This window comes from Chiloscyllium punctatum, chromosome 50 (assembly GCF_047496795.1).
Source record: "Chiloscyllium punctatum isolate Juve2018m chromosome 50, sChiPun1.3, whole genome shotgun sequence".
NCBI lineage: Eukaryota > Metazoa > Chordata > Chondrichthyes > Orectolobiformes > Hemiscylliidae > Chiloscyllium > Chiloscyllium punctatum.
In genome coordinates this window covers 31,914,663-31,942,162 of record NC_092788.1, presented here as the reverse complement: position 1 = coordinate 31,942,162, position 27,500 = coordinate 31,914,663, and the positions used below count along the sequence as shown (strand labels likewise).

The following is a 27,500-nucleotide window of genomic DNA, read 5'->3' as shown; positions in this document are numbered from 1 at the left end:
GTTGTGCCTCACTGACCTTATGGAGTTCTTTGAGAAGGTGACCAACCAGGTAGATGAGGGTAAAGCGGTTGATGTAGTGTATGTGGATCTCAGTAAGGTGTTTGATAAGGTTCCCCACGGTAGGCTACTGCACCAAATATGGAGGTCTGGGATTGTGGGTGATTTAGCGGTTGGGATCACAAATTGGCTAGCTGAAAGAAGACAGAGGGTGGTGGTTGATGGGAAATGTTATCCTGGAGTTCAGTTAGTGGTGTACCACAAGGATCTGTTTTGGGTCCACTGCTTGTTTGTCATTTTTATAAATGACCTGGATGAGGACGTAGAAGGACAGGTTAGCAAATTTGCAGATGACACTAAGGTCGGTGGAGTGGTGGACAATGTGGAAGGATGTCACAGGTTACAGAGGGACATAGATAAGCTGCAGAGCTGGGCTGGAAGGTAACAAAATGGAGTTTAATGTGGAAAAGTGTGAGGTGATTCACTTTGGAAGGAGTAACAGGAATGCAGAGTACTGGGCTCATGGTAAGATTCTCGGTAGTGTCGATGAGCAGAGAGATCTCAGTGTCCATGTACATAGATCCCTGAAAGTTGCCACCCAGGTCGATAGGATTGTTAAGAAGGTGTACGTTGTGTTAGCGTTTATCGGGAGAGGGATTGAGTTTCGGGGCCACGGGGTCATGCTGCAGCTGTACAAAACTCTGGTGCGGCCGCATTTGGGGAGGATTGTGTACAGTTCTGGTCACCGCATGATAGGAAGGATGTGGAAGCTTTGGAAAGGGTTCAGAGGGGATTTCCCGGGATGTTGCCTGGTAATAGAGGGAAGGTCTTATGGGGAAAGGCTGAGGGACTTGAGGCTGTTTCCGTTAGAGAGAAGGAGGTTGAGAGGTGACTTAACTGAGAGGTATAAGATAATCCGAGGGTTCGATAGGGTGGGCAGGGAGAGGCTTTTCCCTCGGATGGTGATGGCTAGCACCAGGGGACACAGCTTTACATTGAGGGGGTGATAGATACAGGACAGATGGCAGAGGGAGTTTCTTTACTCAGTAATAGGGGCATAGCCTGCAATACAGTAGTAGACTTGCCAACATTAAGGGCATTTAAATTAAAATTGGATAAACATATCTATGATAATAGAATAGTGTAGGACAGAGGGGCTTCAGATTGGTTTCACAAGTCAGCATAATATCCAGGGCTGAAGGGCTGCGCTCTAACGTTTTATGTCCTATAGAATATTGTGTTCAGTTCTGGTGGCCTCATCGTAGGAAGGATGTGGAAACTTTAGAGAGGGTGCAGAAGAGATTTACCAGGAAGGTCACGTTGCGGCTGTACAGGACATTGGTTAGGGGCCACTGTTGGAATATTGCGTGCAATTCTGGTCTCCTTCCTATCGGGAAAGATGTTGTGAAACCTGAAAGGGTTCAGAAAAGATTTACAAGGATGTTGCCGGGGTTGAAGGATCTGAGCTACAGGGAGAGGCTGAACAGGCTGGGGCTGTTTTCCCTGGAGCGTCGGAGGCTGAGGGGTGACTTTATAGAGGTTTACAAAATTATGAGGGGCATGGATAGGATAAATAGGCAAGGTCTTTTCCCTGGGGTGGGGGAGTCCAGAACTAGAGGGCATAGGTTTAGGGTGAGAGGGGAAAGATATAAAACAGACCTAAGGGGCAACTTTGTTCCCCCCAGAGAGGGTGGTGCGTGTGTGGAATGAGCTGCCAGAGGATGTGGTTGAGGCCGGTACAATGGCAACATTTAAGAGGCATTTGGATGGGTATATGAATAGGAAGGGTTTGGAGGGATATGGGCCGGGTGCTGGCAGGTGGGACTAGATTGGGTTGGGATATCTGGGTCGGCATGGACGGGTTGGACCGAAGGGTCTGTTTCCGTGCTGTACGTCTCTCTGACTGGAGGACATGCCTTATGAAGAAGAGTTGAGGGGAGCCAGGGCTTTTCTCATTGGACGAGAGGTGACTTGACAGATGTACAGGATGATGACAGGCAGAGATAGAGGGGATAGCCAGAGACGTTTTCCCAGGGTGGAAATGACTACCATGAGGGGGCATAATTCTAAGGTAATTGGAGGAAAATTTAGGAGAGATGTCAGAGGTAGATTTTTCTTTGTTACAGAGAATGTGGTGGGGGTATGGAATGCAATGCCAGCAGTGGGAGTAGAGTCAGATACACTAGGGACATTTGAACAACCCTTGGAGAGGCACATGATTGATAGTACAATGAAGGTTAGTCCGATCTTAGTTTAGGATACAAGCATGGCACAACATCGAGGGCCGAACAATACTGTGCTGTATTGTTCTATGTTCTATTCAACCGAGCAATCAATCAGTGGAAGGGAATGGAGGAGGATATTGGAAATTGTTGACAGCTCGGTACAAGCGAGTGTTTCAAAGTTCACAGAGGAGAAAAGGGCGTGCATTTTAAATTAAAGTGAAACCAATACAAAACTGGAGTCGTACTGTCCACTTTAATCAGCGGACAACCAAGTTGTGCACGTGAAGTGCAGGGGACAACTGCAAAAGAACAAAGAGAGAGAGTGCTCCCGATGAACAAGAAAATGACAATAAATTAGACCACCACGAGTTGCAGGATATTCAAAAGGAAAGCGTGGGACGAGAATGGAGCTGAGATGAAAGACCTTTGTGACGGTAAACGGTAGCCCTCCGAAGGTTTAATGAGTGCATTGAATTTGCCCCTCACTGAAGATGATGACGATACTCTCAAAGTCCAGTGAAAGAAGAAGGTGCAGAAGCGGAGGTAAGTAGACCAGCACAACACACCACACAGCAAAGCTGTCTCTGATTGTAGTAAGACATCTTTACTCCCGCACTCAAAGAGTACAGACCATCACACCCGCATTGAGAAGAATGAGGGGGTGGGGGGGTTCTTCTAGAAACATAAAGTTGTGAAGGGAGTAGATACGACAGGTTCAGGGAGGGCGTTTGCACTGCTGGGTGAAACTCGAACTGGGAGGTGTAGCCTCAAAGTAAGAGGAAGCAGATTGAGGACTAATTTGAGGAGGAACTTCTTCACCTTGTGAATTCTGCCCAGCCAAACAGTTGTCTCATTCCATGTTTTGAAGGCAAAGGCAGATCTTTGGACAGTGAAGGAACGAAGGGTTATGGTGTGCGGGTGAGTAAGTGGAGGTAAGTCCATGAGAAAGATCAGCCATAATCTTACCGAACGGCGGATCAGGGTCGAGGGACCAGGTGCCTATTCCTCTCCCTTATGTAATCCAGGTGTAGTCTCAGCAAGGCTCTGTCTAACTGCAGCAAGACCTCTTGACTCCTGTACGCAAAGAGGACGGACCAACTTACCGTTTGCCTTAGGAAAGGGAGGACTGCGGGCGCTGGAGATCAGGGTCGAGAGTGTGGCGCTGGCAAAAGGCGCAGCAGGGTCAGGCAGCATCCGAGGAGCAGGAGAGTCGACGTTTCGGGCATAAGCCCTTCACCGGGAATGTCTTTTGCCTCCCTCATTGCTTGTATCTGCAAGTTAACTTTCAGCGAGTCTTTCAGGGAACAAGGACACCCAAGCTTCTTTGGAGTTAAACACTTCCCAGTCTCTCGCCAAATAATGTTCTGCGTTTGTTTTTTTTTTCCCCCAACTGCCATGGACGAGGACTCACCTTCTCTGCACATTGCATCCCACCTGCAAAAGGTTTGCCCACTTACTGAGTCTCTCCAAATCCCCTTAGGGCACCTTTTGTATCATCCTCACGATTCACTTTCTGCCCAATGTCACTTGTAAACTTTAAACGACTACACTCAACCCTCACGTGCAAACCACTTTGGATGGGTTACAGACAGCGGAGATCCAGGCTCTCATCAGTGCAGGACTCCAGTCCGACACAGATCGCCAATGTGAAAATGATCCACTTCCCAGCTCGGAGGCCAAGCCAGTGTGTGCCCCCCCCCCACACCCACCACCACAATCTCACAGCAACGCGAGCAGGCCATTCAGCCCCTCAAACCTGTCCCACCATTCAATGGTGATCATGACCTAACTCCACATATCAACATTTGGCCCATATCCTTGTTTTTTTTTGCTGGGGAAAAAAAAACATCTACCTCAGAAAGTTAACGGCCGACCTGGAATCCGCTAACGTTTGTGGAAGAGCTAGAACATGGAACATTCCGGCGCAGTCCAGGCCCTTCGGCCCCTCCGTGCTGTGCTGACCAATCTGAAGCCCCTCTCTCCTACCCTATTCCATTCTCCTCCATGTGCCTACCCAATGCCCATTTAAATGCCCCTAAAGTTGGTGAGTCTACTCCTGTTACAGACAGTGTGTTCCACGCCCCCTCCTACTCTCTGAGTAAAGAAACTCCCTCTGCCATCTGTCCTGTATCTATCACCCCCTCAATTTAAAGCTGTGTCCCCTGGTGCTAGCCATCACCATCCGAGGGAAAAGTCTCTCCCTGTCCACCCTATCTCACCCTCAGATTATCTGATACCTCTCAGTTAAGTCACCTCTCAACCTCCTTCTCTCGAACGGAAACAGCCTCAAGTCCCTCAGCCTTTCCCCATAAGACCTTCCCTCCATAACCAGGCAACATCCCGGGAAATCCCCTCTGAGCCCTTTACTGACCTCAGCTAACGGTTTTGTGAAAATCGAAATATGATACAAAGGCTCTTGACCCTGCACTTCCCCACCCCCCCCACCCTCCTCCCCCAATCGACTCTGTCGGTTCCCAACATCAAAACCCCACTGGGGTTTTGTTAAATATGGCTTTCGTAAATACCTGCCCAAAAGTACCATTCCTTTCCAAGTGTCCTGCCGTGTGGCAACGAAGTGATGGATCCAACCAGGACTTGCGGTGAAATTCCCTCAGTGCAGAGCCCTGCATTTCAGAGACGGATGCAGTCTTAAAACCAGGATGAGGCAATCAGGTCAAACCATGGCCTGTAAGCAAGTTGCTTTCAAGAACTGAATGCCCGGCCCCCCCACCCCCCACCCCCCACACCCCCCACCAAACGCAGCCTCGTTACAAACAAGGCTTTCCCCGACTGGAACAGAAGCAATAAATCCTTGACGGCTTCTTTGGTTGAAATATTGTTTTCAGTTCCAGCCATCTCATTGTAGGAAGGACGTGGAAGCTTTCGAGAGGGCGCAGAGGGGATTTCCCAGGACGCTGCCTGGCCTGGAGGGCCGGTCTTATGAAGCAAGGCTGAGGGGGCTCTTCTCATTGGAGCGAAGGAGGGTGAGAGGTGGCTGGATAAAGGTGGACAAGACGATGAGAGGCAGAGAGAGAGAGAGAGAGAGAGGGGGGATAGCCAGAGAGTTTCTCCTGGGGCGGAAATGGCTCTCACCAGGGGGCATCATTTGAAGGTAGTTGGAGGAAGGTTTTGGGGAGATGTCAGAGGGAGGTTCTTTACACAGAGAGTGGGGGGTGTGTGGAAGGCACTGTCAGCAGTGGGAGTAGAGTCAGAGACATTAGGGACATTGAAGCGACTCTTGGATAGGCAGATGGATGATAGTACAACGAAGGGTTATGTAGATCAGTCTGATCTTAGGAGGAGGATAAAAAGGTCAACAAAACATTGAGGGCTGAAGGGCCTCCACCATTCTATGTTAACTGAGCATCGAGTGAAGTGAGCTGAGAGTTTGGTTACATCTTTTCCAGCGTCAGCTTGATGGGCCTGAAGCTCATCCACGTTTTCTCCCGATCTCTTCCGCTTCCTTCTCTACCTTCTGCGGAGAGCCGGGTGCCCAGCGCGGTGGAGTCGAGCCCATCGCAGACCTGGCACGCTGCGCTTTTCACTTCTTTATTCTCCCTCATTTACTCCGGTCCCTCTGCCGTCTACAATGGCACCGAGAGAGTGGCAGCTCTGCCAACGTTGCACTGCACTCATGGTGGCACGTCTGACAGCAAACCCAATTCCAGTTGGGAATGCGGCCTCAGAAACCGAGGAACAGCCAGGTGAGAGCGACAATAAACTTTATTAATCTCCAATCTGATAAAAAAAAAACCGCACAGAAACCAACGGGCCTGATTTCAAAGCACTTGCTCACACATCTCTCTTCACCCCAACAGGTTGGCATCAACGACCAGACCCCTGACTGTGGTACCAGGAGGGGGGGGGAGGCGACCTGGCGAAGGTGCAGCGGGCCCTCTGTCAACTGAGCAACACCACTGCCATTGCGTTCGCTTGGACCCGCATGAACCTCAAGTTCGACAAGATGTACGCCAAGCGGGCCTTTGTGCACTGGTACATGGGGGGAGGGCCTGGAGGAGGGGGAATTCCAGGACGCCCGGGAGGACATGGCCTCGCTCGAGAAGGATTACGAAGAGGTGGGGGGTCGACTCTTCCTCGCTGGACAGGAAGGCCGAGGAGGAAGAGTAAAGATTTATAAAATGTAACTGTTTTAAGGTTAGAGGGAAAAGAATAAAAGGGAAGCTGAAGGGAAACGTTTCCTTTAAAAACAGAGGGTGGTACACATATGGAATGAGCTATCAGTGGAAGTGGTTGAGGCGAGCATATTAACGGACGTGGAGGATGGACAGGGTGTCGCTGGGAAAGCACAGCGGGGTCGGACAGCATCCGAGGGGCAGGAGAATCGACGTTCTGGGCGTAAACCCCGATTCCTGATGAGGAGCTGACGCCCGGAACGCCGACTCTGCCGCTCCTCGGCCGCTGCCCGATCCCCGCTGCGCTTTCCCAGCGCTACGCTCTCCACGCTGATCCCCCAGCGTCCGCAGTCCTCACTTCACTCCCTCCCGAGGAGGATACGGGCCGAGTGCAGGCAAACGGGGCGAGTGGGGAAACGGACATTTTGTGGAGCAGTTGGGACCAAGGGGCCTGGCCTCTGCCCTGTAGGACTCTTAGTGGGCGGCACGGTGGCACAGTGGTTAGCACTGCTGCCTCACAGCGCCAGAGACCCGGGTTCAATTCCCGCCTCAGGCGACTGACTGTGTGGAGTTTGCACGTTCTCCCCGTGTCTGCGTGGGTTTCCTCCGGGTGCTCCGGTTTCCTCCCACAGTCCAAAGATGTGCAGGTCAGGTGAATTGGCCATGCTAAATTGCCCGTAGTGTTAGGTAAGGGGTAGATGTAGATCTAGATGTGGGGTATGGGTGGGTTACGCTTCGGCGGGGCGGTGTGGACTTGTTGGGCCGAAGGGCCTGTTTCCACACTGTAAGTAATCTAATCTAATCTTAACCGTAATGGGAATTTACCTGGGCTTTTGGATCACCCGAGCATTGTTCGGGACAACGTTAGAATGAAAAGGTAAGTGGGGGGGGGGGGGGGGGTGGGGGGGGGGGGGGAGATACTGGCATTGGAAACAGCCCAGAGATGGTTCACTCAGTCAATCCCAGACGTGGAGGGATTGCCTTAAATGGCGTGTTGGAAAATGGGATTAAATTGCGATGGACTGCAGAGCCCCTTTGCTGTGCTGTCCCGACTTTGAGAGGTCGCGCAAGTTCAGCTTGCAGGAGAGTGAGACGAGATCCTTTTGGAACGCAGACTCTTCGGGTACTTAACGCAGAGAAGGTGAGGTCATCTTAAGAGTAAAGGGTCAGCTCTTTAAGACCAGGAGAAATTTCTCCTCTCAGACGGTGGCGAGAGTCAAAGAGCGGGGCACTGGGTAAAGCCCATGTGGTGCAGACGAGATCCGAGGAGCAGGAGTCTCAGAGGGTGATCAGGTTTTTACTGCAGAGGGCTGGGCGAGACAGGCTCATTGGTTACGTTTCAAGGCTGAGATAGGTTTTAAAAATAAAAATCAGGAAGGAGGCACAAACTCCCTACAGCGCCGAGGCAGGTGACTCGGCCCGTCGGGTTTGCCGCTGACCCCATCCAGACTGGGATTGAGGGGGTTATCCAGAGAGGCGAGGAGAGGCGGAGCAATGCACAATCGGAGCAGCCACCGTTTCACCGAATGGCGCGGCCGAACTCGACGGGCCGAATGGCTTCCCTCCACTTTAACGTCTTTATGGGCGAAGCCATTTCTGAAACAGCTAGTGTCTCTCTGGGCCCAATAAAGGATGGCACGGTGGCTCAGGGGCTAGCACTGCTGTCTCACAGCGCCAGGGACCCTGGGTTTGCACATTCTCCCCGTGTCTGCGTGGGTTTCCTCCGGGTACTCCGGTTTCCTCCCACAGTCCAAAGATATACAGGTCAGGTGCATTGGCCGTGCTAAATTGTCCCTGTAGTGCCCAGGGATGTGCAGGTTAGGGTGGATTGGCCGTGCTAAATTGTCCCCGTAGTGCCCAGGGATGTGCAGGTTAGGGTGGATTGGCCGTGCTAAATTGTCCCATAGTGCCCAGGGATGTACAGGTTAGGGTGGATTGGCCGTGCTAAATTGTCCCCGTAGTGCCCAGGGATGTGCAGGTTAGGGTGGATTGGCCGTGCTAAATTGTCCCCGTAGTGCCCAGGGATGTACAGGTCAGGGTGGATTGGCCGTGCTAAATTGTCCCTGAGTGCCCAGGGATGTGCAGGTTAGGGTGGATTGGCCGTGCTAAATTGTCCCCGTAGTGCCCAGGGAAAGAACATTCCAGCGCAGTACAGGCCCTTTGGCCCTCAATGTTGTGCCGACCTGTGGTACCAATCTGAAGCCCCTCTCTCCTACCCTATTCCATTCTCACCCATGTGCCTACCCAATGCCCATTTAAATGCCCCCTAAAGTTGGTGAGTCTACTCCTGTTACAGACAGTGCGTTCCACGCCCCCCTCCTACTCTCTGAGTAAAGAAACTCCCTCTGCCATCTGTCCTGTATCTATCACCCCCTCAATTTAAAGCTGTGTCCCCTGGTGCTAGCCATCACCATCCGAGGGAAAAGCCTCTCCCTGTCCACCCTATCGAACCCTCGGATTACCTTATACGTCTCAGTTAAGTCACCTCTCAACCTCCTTCTAACGGAAACAGCCTCAAGTCCCTCAGCCTTTCCCCATAAGACCTTCCCTCCAAATCAGGCAACATCCCGGGAAATCCCCTCTGAACCCTTTCCAAAGCTTCCACATCCTTCCTATCATGCGGTGACCAGAACTGTACACAATCCTCCCCAAGTGCGGCCGCACCAGAGTTTTGTACAGCTGCAGCATGACCCCGTGGCTCCGAAACTCAATCCCTCTCCCGATAAACGCTAACACACCGTACGCCTTCTTAACAATCCGATCAACCTGGGTGGCAACTTTCAGGGATCTATGTACATGGACACTGAGATCTCTCTGCTCATCTACATTACCAAGAGGATGTTCAGGCTTGGGTGAGTCAGGCAGCATCTTCATTGCTGAAGCAAGGTCACACCTGATCTCTGATCTGCAGTCAACGCTCTCTCTCTTAGGTGGGAAGGTCACGGGAAAGGCAGGGGTTAAAAGGATGGGGTGGGGCCAGGCGGGATGCTCTTCCAAGGATTCGGGTGGACGCAGTGGGCCGAATGGTCTGCTTTCCACACTGCAGGGATGCTCTGACTCAGTGAAAAGAGGAATGACATAAGCCTAGAGGTGCAGGCGGCAGCTGGGGGGGGGGGTACTTAAATCAGCAGACGAGGATGCTCGTATAACATCAGAAGTGGAGACGGGACAGACCAGGATCAAAAAGGTCAGTGATCCAAGACGAAGGGTTATTCCAGAGTTCACTTACCTTCTCCTTGGACTGCAGCCGAGAATTAACTCTGTCCGCCTCCATTACTCAGGTGTGGGGCGAATATCACAGCTGAGCCTAGTCCTCGAGACGTACAGGACGGAAACAGACCCTTCGGTCCAACCCGTCCATGCTGACCCAGATATCCCAACCCAATCTAGTCCCACCTGCCAGTACCCGGCCCATATCCCTCCAAACCCTTCCCATTCATATACCCATCCAAGTGCCTCTTAAATGTTGCCATTGTACCAGCCTCCACCACATCCTCTGGCAGCTCATTCCACACACGTACCACCCTCTGAGTGAAAAGGTTGCCCCTTAGGTCTCTTTTATATCTTTCCCCTCTCACCCTAAACCTATGCCCTCTAGTTCTGGACTCCCCCACCCCAGGGGGAAAAGACTTTGCCTATTTATCCTACCCACACCTCCCTCATGATTTTGTAAACCTCTATAAAAGGTCCTCCGATGACCACAGCCACGCAATTCCCAACAGCAGCAGCCCCCGCACTCGCTCGCGGTCCAGCGAAGGTGACTGGACAGTGATCGAGAGCAGGAACGTGGCTGATTTTTAAACACCCTTCCACACAGCCTTGGCTGCACCAGGGTCAGACGCAACCTCTCTTCCCACCACCCTGAGGGGAGCAGGGCGGGGGGGGGGGGGGAGAATCACGGAGTCTGGAACAGAGCCAGAGCTATTCCCGCAGCACAGAATCTCACCAGGTAGTCCACACAAAGCCAACCCGGATTTATTTTCTCAAAAGATCAAAGCAAATGGCCGTCAATGATCGCACGATCCTCCTCGCTCTCCTGGTTTACAGCGTGCTCACCGGACCATCCCAACTCCCCTGCCACCCGCCGGCTCGTCTCGAGACAGCAGAACCTGGGAAAACGGAGATTTTTAACAAAGTCGGAGGTCCACCGGAATGTTGCTTGGAATGGGCGCGGTTTAACCGGATTTGGGGTTGACGTGGGGGGGGGGACATTCCCTGAAGGTGGCTGACCTCTGGCCTGGCGTGGGCAGAGCCAAGCAACGCTCACACGCTCTGGGGTCCAATGAGTTTGTGCTTCTGCCGCAGGAGGGCCTGGTATTCTGCCTTGGCGCTGACGAGGCTACTCTGTAAGGTCGCCACCTCAGCCGCGAGCTCCATCGCTGGAGAAAGATGGGGAAAAAAAACGAGAAGAAGGAGAGAGAAGGACAACCATCAACAGGGAGCAAGTAACACAGACAGCAGCAGCAAGTATTGGGGGGAACAAAACCAAAACTGGAAAGACTCAGCAGGACGGGCAGCAACTGTGGAGAGAAAGCAGTGTTACCCTTTCGTGTCCACCTACCCTCTTCAGAGCCGGACTCGACTCTGCTTTCTCACCGCAGTCACTGCCAGACCCGCGGAGCTCCACTGGGAATTCCCGCCTTTGTTTCCGATTGCCAACGTCCTCGGTTCTGTGCGTTTTTGAGCAGTCAGGGATGGCAGGGTTGGTTCGGTGGTGAGCACCGCTGCCTCACGGCGCCAGGAACCCGGGTTCGATCCCACCCTCGGGTGTTTGCACATTCTTCCCCCTGCCCAGTGTCTGCCATGGGTTTCCTCCCACAATCCAAACAGCGTGCAGCTTAGGGTGGATCGGCCGTGCTGAATTGTCCCCGTAGTGCCCAGGGATGTGCAGCTTAGGGTGGATAGGCCGTGCTAAATTGTCCCCGTAGTGCCCAGGGATGTGCAGGTTAGGGTGGATTGGCCGTGCTAAATTGTCCCCGTAGTGTACAGGGATGTGCAGGTTAGGGTGGATTGGCCGTGCTAAATTGTCCCATAGTGCCCAGGGATGTGCAGGTTAGGGTGGATTGGCCCGTGCTAAATTGTCCCATAGTGCCCAGGGATGTACAGGTTAGGGTGGATTGGCCGTGCTAAATTGTCCCCGTAGTGTACAGGGATGTGCAGGTTAGGGTGGATTGGCCGTGCTAAATTGTCCCCGTAGTGCCCAGGGATGTGCAGGTTAGGGTGGATTGGCCGTGCTAAATTGTCCCCGTAGTGCCCAGGGATGTACAGGTTAGGGTGGATTGGCCGTGCTAAATTGTCCTCGTAGTGTCCAGGGATGTGCAGGTTAGGGTGGATTGGCCCGTGCTAAATTGTCCCATAGTGCCCAGGGATGTGCAGGTTAGGGTGGATTGGCCGTGCTAAATTGTCCCCGTAGTGCCCAGGGATGTGCAGGTTAGGGTGGATTGGCCCGTGCTAAATTGTCCCTGTCGTGCTAAATGCATTAGTCAGAGGGAAATATGGAGGAGGGAAAGTGGTCTGGGTGGGTTGCTCTTCGGAGGGTCGGTGTGGACTTGTTGGGCCGAAGGGCTTGTTTCCACACTGTCGGGAAGCTAATCTAATCTAATTACAACTTGAATTTTCCCGCTCGCTCATGTAGCCTCTCAACCACGTCTCCCCTCACCCAGCCTCATCTCCCGCCCCCTTTCTCCCCCTTTCCCAGCTCCTGACGGATCGGGGGCGTTGGGATCCGTACCTTCTTTGAAAGCTGCCTGAGCGTCTCGTAAGCTCCGAGGCACGAGGACCCCAAACCAGCGGAGGGGGTCCTGGCCGGGCTGGTGTCGGCCTCCGTGCCCCGCCGGCCTCTCTTCCAACGCCTGCGAGTCACTGGCCAGCTCACCGTCCGATTTCAGCCGCTGCCCCTCCTGGGCTCCCCACCTGGTCTTTCGTCTTCGCACTGTACGGGATAACGGGCCAAAAAGGTCAAGTTGGCGCCAGTCACCTGCACAGCAAAGCCACGCTGCGCCCCCCCATGCCCAAACCCTGGCACTGCTTGGCATGGGGTCAGGTGAAGCCCTGGTCTCAATACTAGCTCCACCACACGAAAGCTGTCGCATATCACAATGCTGCCAGTTTCAGGCCCAATCCCAGTCCTTGCGTGCAAGGATGGGTTCAACAGCATTGTCCTCTCAACGGGATACACTGCATAGCAATGGGCGGCATGGTGGCTCAGTGGGTAGCACTGCTGCCTCCCAGCGCCAGAGACCCGGGTTCAATTCCCGCCTCGGGCGACTGACTGTGTGGAGTTTGCACGTCCTCCCCGTGTCTGCGTGGGTTTCCTCCGGGTGCTCCGGTTTCCTCCCACACTCCAAAGATGTGCAGGTCGGGGTGGATTGCCTGTGCTGAGTTGCCCACTGTTCAGGGACGTGTAGGTTGGGTGCAGTGGTCAGGGGTTCAACGTAGGGCAATGGGTCACTCTTCGGAGGGTCGGTGTAGACCTGTTGGGTCCGAATTCTGCACCGTCAGGATTCCACAAATAACCACGGTTTGAACCCTGGTTAAATGCTTCCCCCTCATCAGCAGACACACAGTCCGTAAAACTGTACGGCTGACAGGATTCCAGGGGCTCAAGCAGAGACTTATTTCATCCAGAAACATGGTCTGCTGTCAGGTTGCAGTCTCGCTGAGCTGAACACTCACCCTGCCCTTGGGCTCCAACCTCTAGTACCTCCTTCTGATCTTCCTCGACACCTCCTGCCCTTGTTCGTTCCCCGGAGTCCACTCTCTCAACTTTGAAGCTGCGGTGACCGTCTTCGTTCGGACTGCCAAAGAAGCGACATTAGCAGAATTATGAATCCCCTGCGGGACTAGGTGCTTCGTGCACTTACCGAAAGTCAGACTACCCTTTCCACAGGCCCTATCCCACAACACTAACATGGAGGAGGCCGCAATCGCTACCCGGTTCCACACGTGACGATGCTGTGGCTGCAAGAGATGCGTTTATTCTGGTTTCTTTTGTGAGAGAGATTGGGTGACAGGTGCAAAGCCGTCTATTGGAAGGTGAAATTTTTGGGGAAATTTTTTTAAAAAACGTTGGAACAATAGAAGCAACCTGAACGGGTGTGGTAGGGTTCCCACCCACAGATCTAGGATTTTTAGTCCCGCTTTCAGCAGTTGTTGTGGGGGGGCGGGGGGTGCGTGAGAAGATGTCATCACACACACACACACACACACACACACACAGTTTTCCTTTGACACACACACACACACAGTTTTCCTTTGATGTTCGTTCCTCCAGGATTGGAGAACTGCATGTCACATAATCGGATTTCTGAATTTGCCTTTTCCCAAGGATCGGTTTACAGGATGTTTCCACATTGGAATAGTTAATTAGAAATAGTTACGATTTACTATTGAGTTTTCCATCAGAGTTAGGTTATTCCAATACCTTCTTCCTTTTCTTCAGAAAGGATTTACTAGGATGTTGCCAGGGTGGGAAGATTTGAGCTACAGGGAGAGGCTGGATAGGCCGGGGGCTGTTTTCCCTGAAGCGTCGGAGGCTGAGGGGTGACCTTATAGAGGTTTATAAAATCATGGGGGGGGGGCATGGATAGGGTAAATAGACAAGGTCTTTTCCCCCTGGGGTGGGGGAGCCCAGAACTAGAGGTTTATAAAATCATGAGGGGGGGGACATGGATAGGGTAAATAGACAAGGTCTTTTCCCCCTGGGGTGGGGGAGTCCAGAATAGAGGGCATAGGTTTAGGGTGAGAGGGAAAAGACATAAAAGAGACCTAAGGGGCAACGTTTTCACACAGAGGGTGGTATGTGTATGGAATGAGCTGCCAGAGGAAGTGGTGGAGGCTGGTACAATTACAACATTTAAGAGGCATTTGGATGGGTATGTGAATAGGAAGGGTTTGGAGGGATATGGGCCGGGTGCTGGCAGGTGGGACTAGATTGGGTTGGGATATCTGGGTCGGCATGGACGGGTTGTTTCCGCGCTGTACATCTCTTGTATTTTAATTATAGTGGATGAATAACACGTGCTTTGTTTTAAATCTGGTAGCTTTACCAATCCAATTACATCTGGAATGCTACACCTTACATGTACCTTTAAAAGAAGGAATGTTAGGGTCCAGACTATCTTCTGAATAGGTTGATGGGGGTTTGGTCTTGTCCAAAACGCACAATACTCAACGAGGAGGGTGTCACTCACCAGCCATCACAGAAGTACTAATGTCAAGGGGGACCTCAATGACGGTCTGCAACACTCACAATGAGGGGACCCTCACTCACTGCCCCACCGACACTCACCTCAGACATGGAGATATTAAGGGAGCCCAGTCCGAGCTCTCGGACCTCGATAGCTCCCAAAGATGCACAACCAGAGAGGGTGCAGCACAATTGAACCAGGTACACACTGCATCGATAGTGGGGTTTGCACAGGCCCTGTCCGTGACATCCTTCATCCACAGAATACCACGGAGGAACTGTTTGCCCACTTCACCGGGATGGCACGTCAGTTCTGAGGGATCATTCGAGCTGCAGTGGACCAAGGGCTGATCCCCGACTTGATGGCATCGGCACAGTGGGGGCATGTGGAGCCTTCAGGTTACAGACCGTTCAGTACGGTGACTGAGCTCAGAGCCCGCACAGCGCCAGACCAACGGCTGTGTTCAGAATCGACCTCAGCAAGAAAGGTGGGAGAGGCAAGACACAGGTTCGTGGATGTGGCACTGAGACCCTCTCACTCTGAGTGTTGGTGGGGTGGCGGGGGGACTGGGGCAGACACTGAGTGAGGGCCCCCTCGCTGAGAGTGTTGGGGGGAAAATGGGGCAGTTTCAGTTATAATCATTACTCATTTCACAGAATGCCTGTACTGTCCAATGGACAGGCTCGGTGGATTGACCGTGCTAAATTGTCCCCGTAGTGCCCAGGGATGTACAGGTTAGGGTGGATTGGCCGTGCTAAATTGTCCCCATAGTGCCCAGGGATGTACAGGTTAGGGTGGATTGGCCGTGCTAAATTGTCCCTGTAGTGCCCAGGGATGTGCAGGTGAGGGTGGATTAACTGTGCTAAATTGTCCCCGTAGTGCCCAGGGATGTGCAGGTTAGGGGGGATTGGCCGTGCTAAATTGTCCCCATAGTGCCCAGGGATGTACAGGTTAGGGTGGATTGGCCGTGCTAAATTGTCCCATAGTGCCCAGGGATGTGCAAGTTAGGGTGGATTGGCCGTGCTAAATTGTCCCCGTAGTGCCCAGGGATGTGCAGGTTAGGGTGGATTGGCCCGTGCTAAATTGTCCCCGTAGTGCCCAGGGATGTGCAGGTTAGGGTGGATTGGCCCGTGCTAAATTGTCCCCGTAGTGCCCAGGGATGTGCAGGTTAGGGTGGATTGGCCCGTGCTAAATTGTCCCCATAGTGCCCAGGGATGTGCAGGTTAGGGTGGATTAGCCCGTGCTAAATTGTCCCCGTAGTACCAAGGGATGTACAGGTTAGGGTGGATTGGCCCGTGCTAAATTGTCCCCGTAGTGCCCAGGGATGTACAGGTTAGGGTGGATTGGACCGTGCTAAATTGTCCCCGTAGTACCAAGGGATGTGCAGGTTAGGGTGGATTGGCCGTGCTAAATTGTCCCCGTAGCCAATCCACCCTAACCTGTACATCCCTGGGCACTACGGGGACAATTTAGCACGGCCAATCCACCCTAACCTGTACATCCCTGGGCACTACGGGGACAATTTAGCACGACCAATCCACCCTAACCTGCACATCCCTGGGCACTATGGGGACAATTTAGCACGGGCCAATCCACCCTAACCTGCACATCCCTGGGCACTATGGGGACAATTTAGCACGGGCCAATCCACCCTAACCTGCACATCCCTGGGCACTATGGGGACAATTTAGCACGGGCCAATCCACCCTAACCTGCAGATCCTTGGGCACTACAGGGACAATTTAGCATGGCCAATCCACCCTAACCTGCACATCCCTGGGCACTACGGGGACAATTTAGCACGGGCCAATCCACCCTAACGTGTACATCCCTGGGCACTACGGGGACAATTTAGCACGGGCCAATCCACCCTAACCTGCACACCATTGAATCTTTGAAGGGTCGGTGTGGACCTGACGGGCCAAACAGCCTGCCTCCACACTGTTGCGATTCTATGCTATGATCAACTGGAGGAAAACAGAAGACGCTGACAGGGTCCTAAAGGATAGGCAAGATTCCAAAGTTGGGGGGCAGGGTGGGGAGCACAGGACATGGAGGATGTTTCTGGAACAGGACCTGGTCAGACGGGAGACAGGTGAATGAAACTTGGTACAAGACAGGATACGGGCTGCAGACATGACAGCATCCCCCAACGGGGAACCCCAATCCATTAGCAAGGGATGCTTCCAAACAGACTGTCAGCAAACCCCAGGTGGGCAATCGGAAACTACGTAGGGATAGGGCTGGCCTTTGCGGGTTTGGCACGTCGTACCCTGCTTTCGGAAAATTCCCCGCATCCGAAGGAAGGGTCAACTTCATAAGCGTCCACACCCTACCTCACGTCGATGCGGGCCAAAGGCACCATCTGCGGTCCGTACTGCAACGACGAAACCCATTTGTTTCCCATGGAGTAGCGAGCTTTGGACAGCGAGAACCAGCCCTAGGGAAGAGGGACTTTGGGTTAGAATCGGAGAGCGACTGGAGCAGACCCCCCTCCATCAGTCAGACCGCTCCCACAATGCCAGTGGGGGGGGGGGGGGGGGGGGGAGGGGAGCCGAGTGCATACACTCCCAGACGGCTGAAGGCAGGTCAGAGTGTGGTGCAAAGCCACATCGAGACTTCACAGCAGGTACCAGAACCATATTTTGTGTGCGTCTTAAGGGATGCATGCGGTCTCCTCCACTGAAGACTGAAGGTACCCAAGTGGAGCTTAGTAACCACAATGCACAGTCAAGGTTAGAGGGGTGCTGGAAAAGCACAGCAGCATCGGAGGGGCAGGAGAATCGACGTTTCGGGCAGGAGCCCCCTTTCATCAGCTCATCGACCTGCCCGAAACGTTGAACCGCCCGTCTCCTCTGATGCTGCTGCTGTGCTTTTCCAGCACCGCTCTCCTCTGGACGCTGATCTGCAGTCCTCGCTTTGGCCTCGTCGACCTTAACCACAGGACATGGCAAAGTCAATGGGATTGTCCCTGGGACAGGGTGTTAGTTAAAAAGTTAACGCTGTAGACACATAGCCAGTGGCAAGCAAAGCATGGGAGGACAAAGTGAATAACAAAGTGATAGCTAAGTTCCATACCCATAGGGTAGGCCTCAACCGGGACCTTGGGTTCATGTGACACTACAGGTGACCACTGTACACCCACACACACTCCTAGAGACACACACTCCCACACATGCACCCTCTCACAGACTTGGACAACTTTACTTACACACATACACGTGTATGTGGGGCGAATTTGTACTTGCAGAGTTACATTGTACTTTGCTCAAGAACTGCATGCATTCATGTAAGACTCTTAACTCACTTTTTAGATTAGAACTGGTCTAAACATGACAGGGAACACAGGGGGCTAACACCTTCAATATCTCAACATCTTACCTGTGCGGATACCAATTGCTACATTAACCTGAGAATGTAACTTTCAAAAAATGTTTTGTGATTTATATATTAGATTACTTACAGTGTGTGGAAACAGGCCCTTCGGCCCAACAAGTCCACACCGACCCGCCAAACCCAGACCCATTCCCCGACATTTACTCCTTCACCTAACACTATGGGCAATTTAACACGGCCAATCCACCCTAACCTGCACATCCCTGGACACTACGGGGACAATTTAGCACGGTCAATCCACCCTAACCTGCACATCCCTGGGCACTACGGGGACAATTTAGCACGGTCAATCCACCCTAACCTGCACATCCCTGGGCACTACGGGACAATTTAGCACGGTCAATCCACCCTAACCTGCACATCCCTGGGCACTACGGGACAATTTAGCACGGCCAATCCACCCTAACCTGCACATCCCTGGGCACTACAGGACAATTTAGCACGGTCAATCCACCCTAACCTGCACATCTTTGGACTGTGGGAGGAAACCGGAGCACCCGGAGGGAACCCACGCAGACACGGGGAGAACGTGCAAACTCCACACAGAGAGTCACCCAAGGCGGGAATTGAACCCGGGTCTCTGGCGCTGGGAGGCAGCAGTGCTAACCACTGTGCCACCGTGCCGCCCATAAAGAAAGAAGTGAAACTATCATGGTCATTCTAACAGATGAGAGACTTAACAAACAACCAAGGTCTTTTTCCAATGTATAATTTCAATCAGATCACACTGTAAACTTTTGCTAGAAATTCTGGGTCTTACAATCGTGTACTCCACAACCACCTGATGAAGGGGCAGCACTCCGAAAGCTAGTGCTTCCAATTAAACCTGTTGGACTATAACCTGGTGTTGGGTGATTTGTAACTAGGAACAAGGTATTCACACTGTCAAGGTTAGTCACCAGGAGCAGTACGAAAGACCATGGGAACAAAAATGATACAGGATGTTGAGAAGTGGGAATTATAATTTATTTTTAAATTCACTTGCAGGGAGTGGGCAACGCAGACAGGGCCAGGATTTATCACCCATCGAGAAGGTGCCTTCCTGGATCATTACAATCCCCGTACTGTCGGCAAAACTACAATGACATCAGAGAGGGAGGGAGCGCCAAGATTTTGACCTGGGGGATGGTGAGGGAACGGTTAATTCACTTCCAAGTCAGGGTGGCCTTGAGGGGAAGTTGCAGGGCTCCAAGATTTTGACCTGGGGGATGGTGAGGGAACGGTTAATTCATTTCCAAGTCAGGGTGGCCTTGAGGGGAAGTTGCAGGGCTCCCGTATATCTGCTGCCCATGTCCTTCAAGATGGTTGTGGGGGTTTAAGGAGGTGCTGTCTCAGGAGCCTTGGGGAATCCCTGCAGTGAATCACACAGATGGTACACACACTGCTGCGACTGAGCGTTGGCAGTGGAGGGAGTAGATGTGCTGTCGATTCCAGCCAGCTGCTTTGTCGAGGGCGACAAGTTTGTGGAGTGTCGTTGGAGCTGCACCCAGTCACACAAGTGAGGAAGAACTCAAGTCACCTTCCAGCTTGTAGCTGCGGACGTTTTTTTGGGCTCTGCTGATGCCTCAGCCAAATATATGTATAAGATTGAAAAATGCACAGGATTGTAAATGACAAGGATAAATTCGAATCTGTGTTTGTAAATGTGGACATATGTATGGCATGATCAAATGTACAGACCATCACATCATTTTATGAATAAAGTATATTTTTGAAATAATAAAAAAAGATAACGCACAGCCTGCAGTTACACCTCACCACTCGTGCTCAACGGACATCCACAAAGAAGTCCTTTTGAAGCCAGGCTGCTGTTACAATACAGCCAGCGTGACCACTGGCACAAGCAAGGAAGGTTCCACGGATAAAAGTTGACACAGACGTTGGTCAGAGAGTACTTCCTTCCCGATGACCAATGAAGACATCCAGAACTTAAACCACAACTGATTACAGAGTACCAGGCTAAAAGGAGGACAACTCAAAACAAAAAAGACCGACGTTTCGAGCCAAGTCCCTCAATTCTATGCAGCTTTCCCCAAAAATGGTCTGTACACGGAACAAATCTGCAGAGGTACATTGCCAGCGGTATACGAACTGACAATACAGCACACTTGCAGAGTTGGGAAAGGTCCTACAAGGTATCAAATGGAGACGTTTAGAAAAATGCTTTGAGCTTCAACACTAGAAAGTTAAAACGATGAATCTCAGTTTCACAACCTTTGAAACAGGGGGGTCAAAGGAGGGGTGCTTTTTGTGCGGCTTTGTCGCACTGAGAGTGCAGCCGGAGTTTGGTAGGGAGTGATCAGCCCCCCCCCTTCTTCTCTCTGGAGGAGAAAGTGAGGGCTGCAGATCAAGAGCTGAAAAATGGGTGGCTGGAAAAAGCGCAGCAGGTCAGGCAGCCTCCCAGGAGCAGGAGAAATCGACGGTTCGGGCATGAGCCTGAGGAAGGGCTGATGCCCGAACGGTCGATTTCTCCTGCTCCTGGGATGCTGCCTGACCTGCTGCGCCTTTTCCAGCCACCGCAGGATCGAAAGTGACGAGTGGAGGCTGTTGATCGGGAGGCTACGGACGGATTACACGAACAGTTTGTAAAGTTTGTAAAGTTTGTAAAGTTTGTAAAGTTGTGGTTTACAGTTTGCAAGGGATAGATCGTGGACGGACAAGTCAGAGGAAGCGAAAGTCATTGATATTGGTTGATATTTTTTTAAAATAAAAGAGTGTCATAAAGGTTTAAAAATCCAAAGCGAGAAGTCACAGGAGGAGCACTCAAAGCCGTGGTTTGTGAATTTTGCTCTCCTTGGGAAGCTGGGTCCGGAGCAAGCATGCAGACAGGAAACACCTTCAACAGCAATTCCTGGAAGTTCCTGTAGCAGCAGTTTGGTTCACTCCAGAGCATCCCCAAGGGATAAACCCACTCCCAGTTGGATGTGGTGATACAGTAGTTACAGACCGGAACCATTCTGTTCAATACTCTCCACACTAGACTGCTCTCTCTCTCTCTCTCTCTCTCTCTGTGGTTTTTAACACCTAACCTCTCTGTCTCTCTCTCTCTCTGTGTCTGTCTCTTTCTCTCTCTGTGGTTTTTAACACCTAACCTCTCTGTCTCTCTCTCTCTCTGTCTCTCTCTCTCTCGCTCTCTCTCTGTCTCTCTCTCTCTGTGGTTTTTAACACCTAACCTCTCTGTCTCTCTCTCTCTCTCTCTCTCTCTCTCTGTGTGTCTGTCTCTTTCTCTCTCTCTCTCTCTCTCTCTCGCTGTCTGTCTCTTTCTCTCTCTCTCTCTCTCTCGCTGTCTATCTGTCTGTCTCTCTCTCTCTCTCTCTCGCTGTCTGTCTGTCTCTCTCTCTCTCTCTCTCCCTCGCTCTCGCTGTCTGTCTGTCTCTCTCTCGCTCTCGCTGTCTGTCTGTCTCTCTCTCTCTCTCTCTCTCTCTCTCTCTCTCTCGCTGTCTGTCTCTCTCTCTCTCTCGGTCTGTCTCTGTCTCTCTCTCTCTCTCTCCCTCTCTCTCTGTGGTTTTTAAACACCTAACCTGTCAGAAAAATGCTCAACTGACAAAAATTTCCAACTATCGGCTAATTGGGGAAATGCTTTATGGCCTCGTTTTTGCTATTAGGCAAAAGTGAGGACTGCGGGCGCTGGAGACTAGAGTCGAGGGTGTGTGGTGCTGGAAAAGCACAGCAGGGTCAGACAGCATCCGAGGAGCAGGAGAATCGACGGTTCGGGCCAAAAGTCCTTCATTCCTGATTCTCCTGCTCCTCGGATGCGGTCTGACCCTGCTGTGCTTTTCCAGCATCGCACACCCTCGACTTCTTTTTTTCTATTAACTATCCTGGGGTATAAAAATCCAGAACTTATTTTGCCTGCTGACTTCCTCTTCATTACTTTTAACACAGACTTATTGCCCACCGCCCATTCGAGTGGATAGTAAGCTGTTTCAGAAGGCAGATTAGTCAACCACGTTACTGTAGGCTCAGAAGAACACATAGACCAGACCGCGTGTTGGCTGGCAGATTCCCTTCCCCAACAGGCATCAATAAACCAAATGGGGTTTTACAACAATGACAATTTTATGATTTCCCGCTACTGAGTTTTAGTTTTGAATTCCAGATTTATGACTTGAATTCAAAGTCAGCTGTGTTTGAACTCATGCGCTCGGAGAACTAGTCAGGACCTTAGGATGAACCCCATTTCTATTGTCCAATTAACTCCCCATTCAAAGTGCTCACCTGCCTCCAAATCGAACTCCTGGCCGGGTTCATTACCCAGTACCAAATCCAACGTGGCCTCACCCCTTGTCTACATGCTGTGTCAGGAAACCCTCCTGCACACACTGGACAAAATCTGACCCATCTAAAAGTACGAACTATAGCATTCCCAGCCAATATTTGGAAAGTTAAAGTCCCCCATAACAACTACCCTGTCTCTCTCACTCCTATCCTGAATCAGCTTTGTTATCCTTTCCTCTACATCTCTGGAACTATTCGGAGGCCTGTAGAAAACTCCCAACCGGGTGACCTCTCCTTTCCTGTTTCTAACCTCAGCCCATTCTACCTCAGTAGACGAGTCCTCAAACAGAATAGAAAAACCCTCTTACAGACAGTTTAGTTTAATTTTAGTCATCCCCTTTATTTACACTGATACGACTCGACTCTAATCCCCAGCACATGCAGTGGTAATAGTGATACATGTAAGCTAAGATTAGATTAGATTACATTACATTACAGTGTGGAAACAGGCCCTTCGGCCCAACAAATCCACACCGACCCGCCGAAGCGCAACCCACCCATACCCCCTACATTTACCCCTTACCTAACACTATGGGCAGTTTTTAAGCATGGCCAATTCACCCTAACCTGCACATCTTTGGAGTGTGGGAGGAAAACGGAGCACCCAGAGGAAACCCACGCAGACACGGGGAAGAACGTGCAAACTCCACACAGTCAGTCGCCTGAGGCAGGAATTGAACCTGGGTCTCTGGCGCTGTGAGGCAGCAGTGCTAACCACTGCGCCACCGTGCCGCCCACAAATAACTCTAACTAATAATAACTCTCGAGAGAAGGATATCAGCTCTTCAAGAGCCCTCACAGGCTACTCTGTTGTACTGTCACAAACCGGTTTCCTTTACGTAAGAAGTTTACATAAACATTGCAAGTTCTTAACTCGGCAGATAACAGTGAAGAGCTGAAAGTGTGTTGCTGGAAAAGCGCAGCAGGTCAGGCAGCATCAAAGGAGCAGGAGAATCGACGTTTCGGGCATAAGCCCTTCTTCTCCTGCTCCTTTGATGACGTCTCCTGCCCCTTGGATGCTGCCTGACCTGCTGCGCTTTTCCAGCAACACATTTTTTTTCAGCTCTGATCCCCAGCATCTGCCGTCCTCACCTTCTCCTCGGACTAGGACCTGCCAAGGATAGTTGCGGGGAAGCCTGGGGGAGATGAGAGACTAAAGGTCAAACGGGACATTTTTTTTCCACCAGCTTTCCCGCCGAGAGAAGTGGAAAGCCAGATTCCCGCCGGGCGACAGGACGGGCTAGAGGGGGCGAATGGCCTCAAAGCTCTGTTTTCCCGCCCCCCCCCCCCTCCGCGCCCTGCTGCAAAGGACGCCTTGGGTCGGGGGAAATCCATCCCCGGTTCTTGTCCGTTCAATAAAAAGCAAAAGCACTTCACTCCCCAGGAGTGGGGGGGCGGTGGGGGGGGGGGGGGGGGGGGGGACGTGATAAGGACAGCATCCAGGAAAACCCCCGGGGCATTGCCCAGACACACCAGGGGTAACAATACACGACCGGGACCAGTCGAGGACGGTAGTGGGGAGTCAGAGGAGATGGGGGGGGGGGGGGGGGCTAAATGAACATTTTTGGTCAGTATTCACACTGTGGAGGGTGAAAGGTCAGATCTTGTTGAGGGCTAGGATGGGCTAGAGGGGCCGAATGGCCTCAAAATTCTGTTTTTGCCCCTTTTTCCTGCTGTAAAAGGACACTTGGGTCTGGAAATGCCTCTCTGGCTTGTTTTTTATTTATTTTTTAAACTTATTTATTTATTTTTCTCCCTCTCTTCCACCCCCCTGACCCCTGACCCCTGACCCCTGACCCCCGACCCCCGACCCCCAGGGGGTTCATTCCAGAATATTCGGCTGAGGCGAGGGGCCTCCGAGCTTCTCACCTCCTCCATCCGCCTCTCCAGGCGCCCCCGCCGCTCCGCCAGACCCTCCACGTCCCGGAGGTAGCGCAGCAGCCGCCGGTCCAGGCTCTCACACAGCGGCCTCAGGGCCGGCTCGGCGTCCATGGCCTCGACGGAGGGAGGGCGGACCAATCGCGTGATTACGCCCGCGGATCGGCAGGCGCAAGGGCCAATCGTACGAGGCTTTGGTTAAAGACCCGCCCACCTGCTGCTGAACGGCAGGCGCCAGGGCCAATGGTACCAGGTCGCGTTTTTAAGCCCGCCCACTTGCCGCAGATCGGCGGTCGCTGGAGCCAATCACCAACAAGGCCGTGCGTAAACCCCGCCCGTTTGCCGCTGACCGGCAGGCACCAGGGCCAATTACACAGGGCCAGGCTCAAACACCCGCCCAATTCCCGCGGTCCGGCAGGCTTCACGGCCAATCGTACAAGGCTGTGCTCAAACACCCGCTGAAAGGCAGACGCCAGGGCCAATGATACAAGGTTGCGTTGTTCCACCCGCCCACTTCCCGCAGATCGGCGGTGGGTCGGACCAATCACACAAGACCTGCTTAAAACCAGCCCACTTGCCGCTGAGCGGCTGGCGCCAGGGCCAATCATACAAGGTCACGCCGAATACACCCGCCCGCCTCCGCAGATCGACAGTCGCTAAGACCAATCGTACAAGGATGTGCTTAAAGCCCGCCCACTTACTGCTGACCGACAGGGGGCTGGACCAATCAACCAAATGACCGTCCATATTCCCCCGACAGGCTGGAGCTAGGACCACTCACATCAGATCTCGCATATATCCACGCCCTCCTCACTCTGATTGGCAGGTGTACGAACCAATCACCCAAGGCTTCCCTTAAATAACCGCGGACCTAGCTGGCGCTAGGACCAATCAAGCGAGGCCGCACCTCAATTCACGCCAACATGATCCTGACTAGCAGGTGTAAGGACAAATCATGCAAGGCCTTCTTGAATTTCCTGCCCATTTAACTATTAACCGACAAGCGTGCGAACCAATCATACAAGATCTCCCTTAAGTTTCCCGCCCACTTCCTTGCTGATCGACAGGCATGCCGACCAATTAGATCAGGCCGAACAGAAATCCCCTCCCACCTCCCTATGACCGACAGGGCGCGAGGACCAATCACTGAAGGTTTGCGATATATCAGGGCGCACTGCCCACAAACCGGCGTCAGGACCAATCCCATTAGGACGACGCAGAGACCAATCATGACAGACCCTTTGTGACCGTCGTTGACCCTCCTCTGATTGACAGCCTTTGGGCCCAATGGGAATACGGAACACCTAGCGTCCGCCATCCGATTGACGTCCCCTAGTAGCCAATCACAATACCTACCTACAACACCGTGATTGACGGGACGAGTATCCAATCGTAACACAAATCTATTAATTCCCCCGCCTACCACTGATTTACGGGGCACTAGACTGGTCACCACTTTGACCCCACCCCCATGAATGACACCCAACTGCACCAATAGCGATAGTCCCAGCCTCGCTCACCGTCACCCATTGTGTTTGACGGACAGGCCGGAGAACCACTCGCAACAGACCATTAGAACATGCCGCCCCTCATGTTCGTGATAGACATGCGGTCGCACCATTCGCAGACCGCTCTTCACCTCTAACTAACAGACCGTAAGACCCAATCAGCGTGGTTGCATTCATTGACCGCCCTCTAGCCCTGACCAATCACAATGTTCGGATCGAACGTGAAGATCCCGCCCCTGGAGAAAGGAATGAGGGAAAACGTAGGACTCCCACCAATCCAGGTATCAGTCCTCTTAGACCGACGGCACTCTGCACCAATCGCCCTCGTGCCTCCGCCCCCTGACCCCGCCCTCTCATGGCTTCAGCGGCTGACGGGGGTCCTGCGTCTGTGGTCACGTGGGACCCGCCGTGCAGGCCGCCAATGAGAATTACCGTCCCCCTGACTGACAGCCACGTAGACCAATAACACCGGACGGTCCTCCACGGGGCAGCCCGCCCCCACAAGCGCCGTTGGCTGGTCCCAACCGCCCACCTCCCGATTGACAGAACCAATCACCAATAATCCTCAGGACGCTCCGAGCGTCCCGCCAATCCAAGGACACGGCGGCTCCAACCCCGACCATTAGCAGCGAAGGGCGTGCACAGGGGGGGGCCTCTGATTGGTCCCAGAATCAGCCAATGGCGTGGCTTGGTACCGGGTCAGTGTGAAGTTGGTCTTCAGAAGGAAGCATGGTGAGGGAATGAGGGGAATGAGGGGATGAGGGGGGTGAGGGGGAATGAGGGGAATGAGGGGAATGAGGGGAATGAGGGAGAGGGAGGGAGAGAGAGGGAGAGGGAGAGGGAGAGGGAGAGGGAGAGGGAGAGGGAGAGGGGAGGAGGAGAGAGGGAGGGAGAGAGGGAGGGGAGGGGGAGGGAGAGAGGGAGGGAGGAGGGGAGGGAGGGGAGGGGAGGGGAGGGAGGAGGAGGGGAGGGAGGGGAGAGAGAGAGAGAGAGAGAGAGGGAGGGGAGGGAGGGGAGGGAGGGGGAGGGAGGGGAGGGAGGGGAGGGAGGGAGGGAGGGAGGGAGGGGAGGGAGGGAGGGGAGGGAGGGAGGGAGGGAGGGGAGGGGAGGGAGGGAGGGGAGGGAGGGAGGGGAGGGGAGGGAGGGCGGGAGGGGAGGGAGGGAGGGAGGGAGGGGAGGGGAGGAGGGAGGGGGAGGGAGGGAGGGAGGGGAGGGGAGGGGGAGGGAGGGAGGGGGAGGGGAGGGGAGGGGAGGGAGGGGAGGGGAGGGGAGGGGGAGGGGAGGGGTGGGGAGGGGAGGGGAGGGGAGGGGAGGGAGGGAGGGGAGGGAGGGGGAGGGAGGGAGGGGAGGGAGGGAGGGGAGGGAGGGAGGGAGGGGAGGGAGGGGAGGGATGGAGGGAGGGGAGGGAGGGGGAGGGGAGGGGAGGGAGGAATGGAATGGAATGAGGGGGGTGAGGGAGGGAAGGAATGGAGGAGAGGAAGGAATGAGGGAGAGGAAGGAATGAGGGAGGGGAAGGAATGAGGGAGGGGAAGGAATGAGGGAGGGGAGGGAATGAGGGGGTGAGGGAGGGGAGGGAATGAGGGGGTGAGGGAGGGGAGGGATGAGGGGGGTGAGGGAGGGGAGGGGAGGGGAATGAGGGGGTGAGGTGGGGAGGGAATGAGGGGGGGTGAGGGAGGGGAGGGAATGAGGGGGGTGAGGGAGGGGAGGGAGGAGGGGAGGGATGAGGGGGGGGTGAGGGAGGGGAGGGGAGGGAATGAGGGGGTGGGGGAGGGGAGGGAATGAGGGGGGTGAGGGAGGGGGAGGGAATGAGGGGGGTGAGGGAGGGGAGGGAATGAGGGGGGTGTGAGGGGGGAATGGGGGAGGGGGAGGGGAGGGGAATGAGGGGGTGAGGGAGGG

At 53.3% G+C, this 27,500-nt stretch overlaps 1 protein-coding gene across 1 annotated transcript; it reads right to left on the bottom strand.

The window, feature by feature from the left end:
* Positions 1-10,314: 10,314 nt before the first annotated feature.
* On the bottom strand, positions 10,315-24,248 carry LOC140470058 (coiled-coil domain-containing protein 115-like). The gene is made up of 5 exons (XM_072566508.1): positions 24,088-24,248; positions 16,881-16,984; positions 13,031-13,152; positions 12,087-12,287; positions 10,315-10,734 (listed from the first exon to the last, which is right to left on the bottom strand). The coding sequence occupies exons 1-5, from the start codon at positions 24,208-24,210 to the stop codon at positions 10,619-10,621; spliced, it is 666 nt and encodes a 221-aa protein (XP_072422609.1). The 5' UTR covers positions 24,211-24,248; the 3' UTR covers positions 10,315-10,618.
* Positions 24,249-27,500: the final 3,252 nt, after the last annotated feature.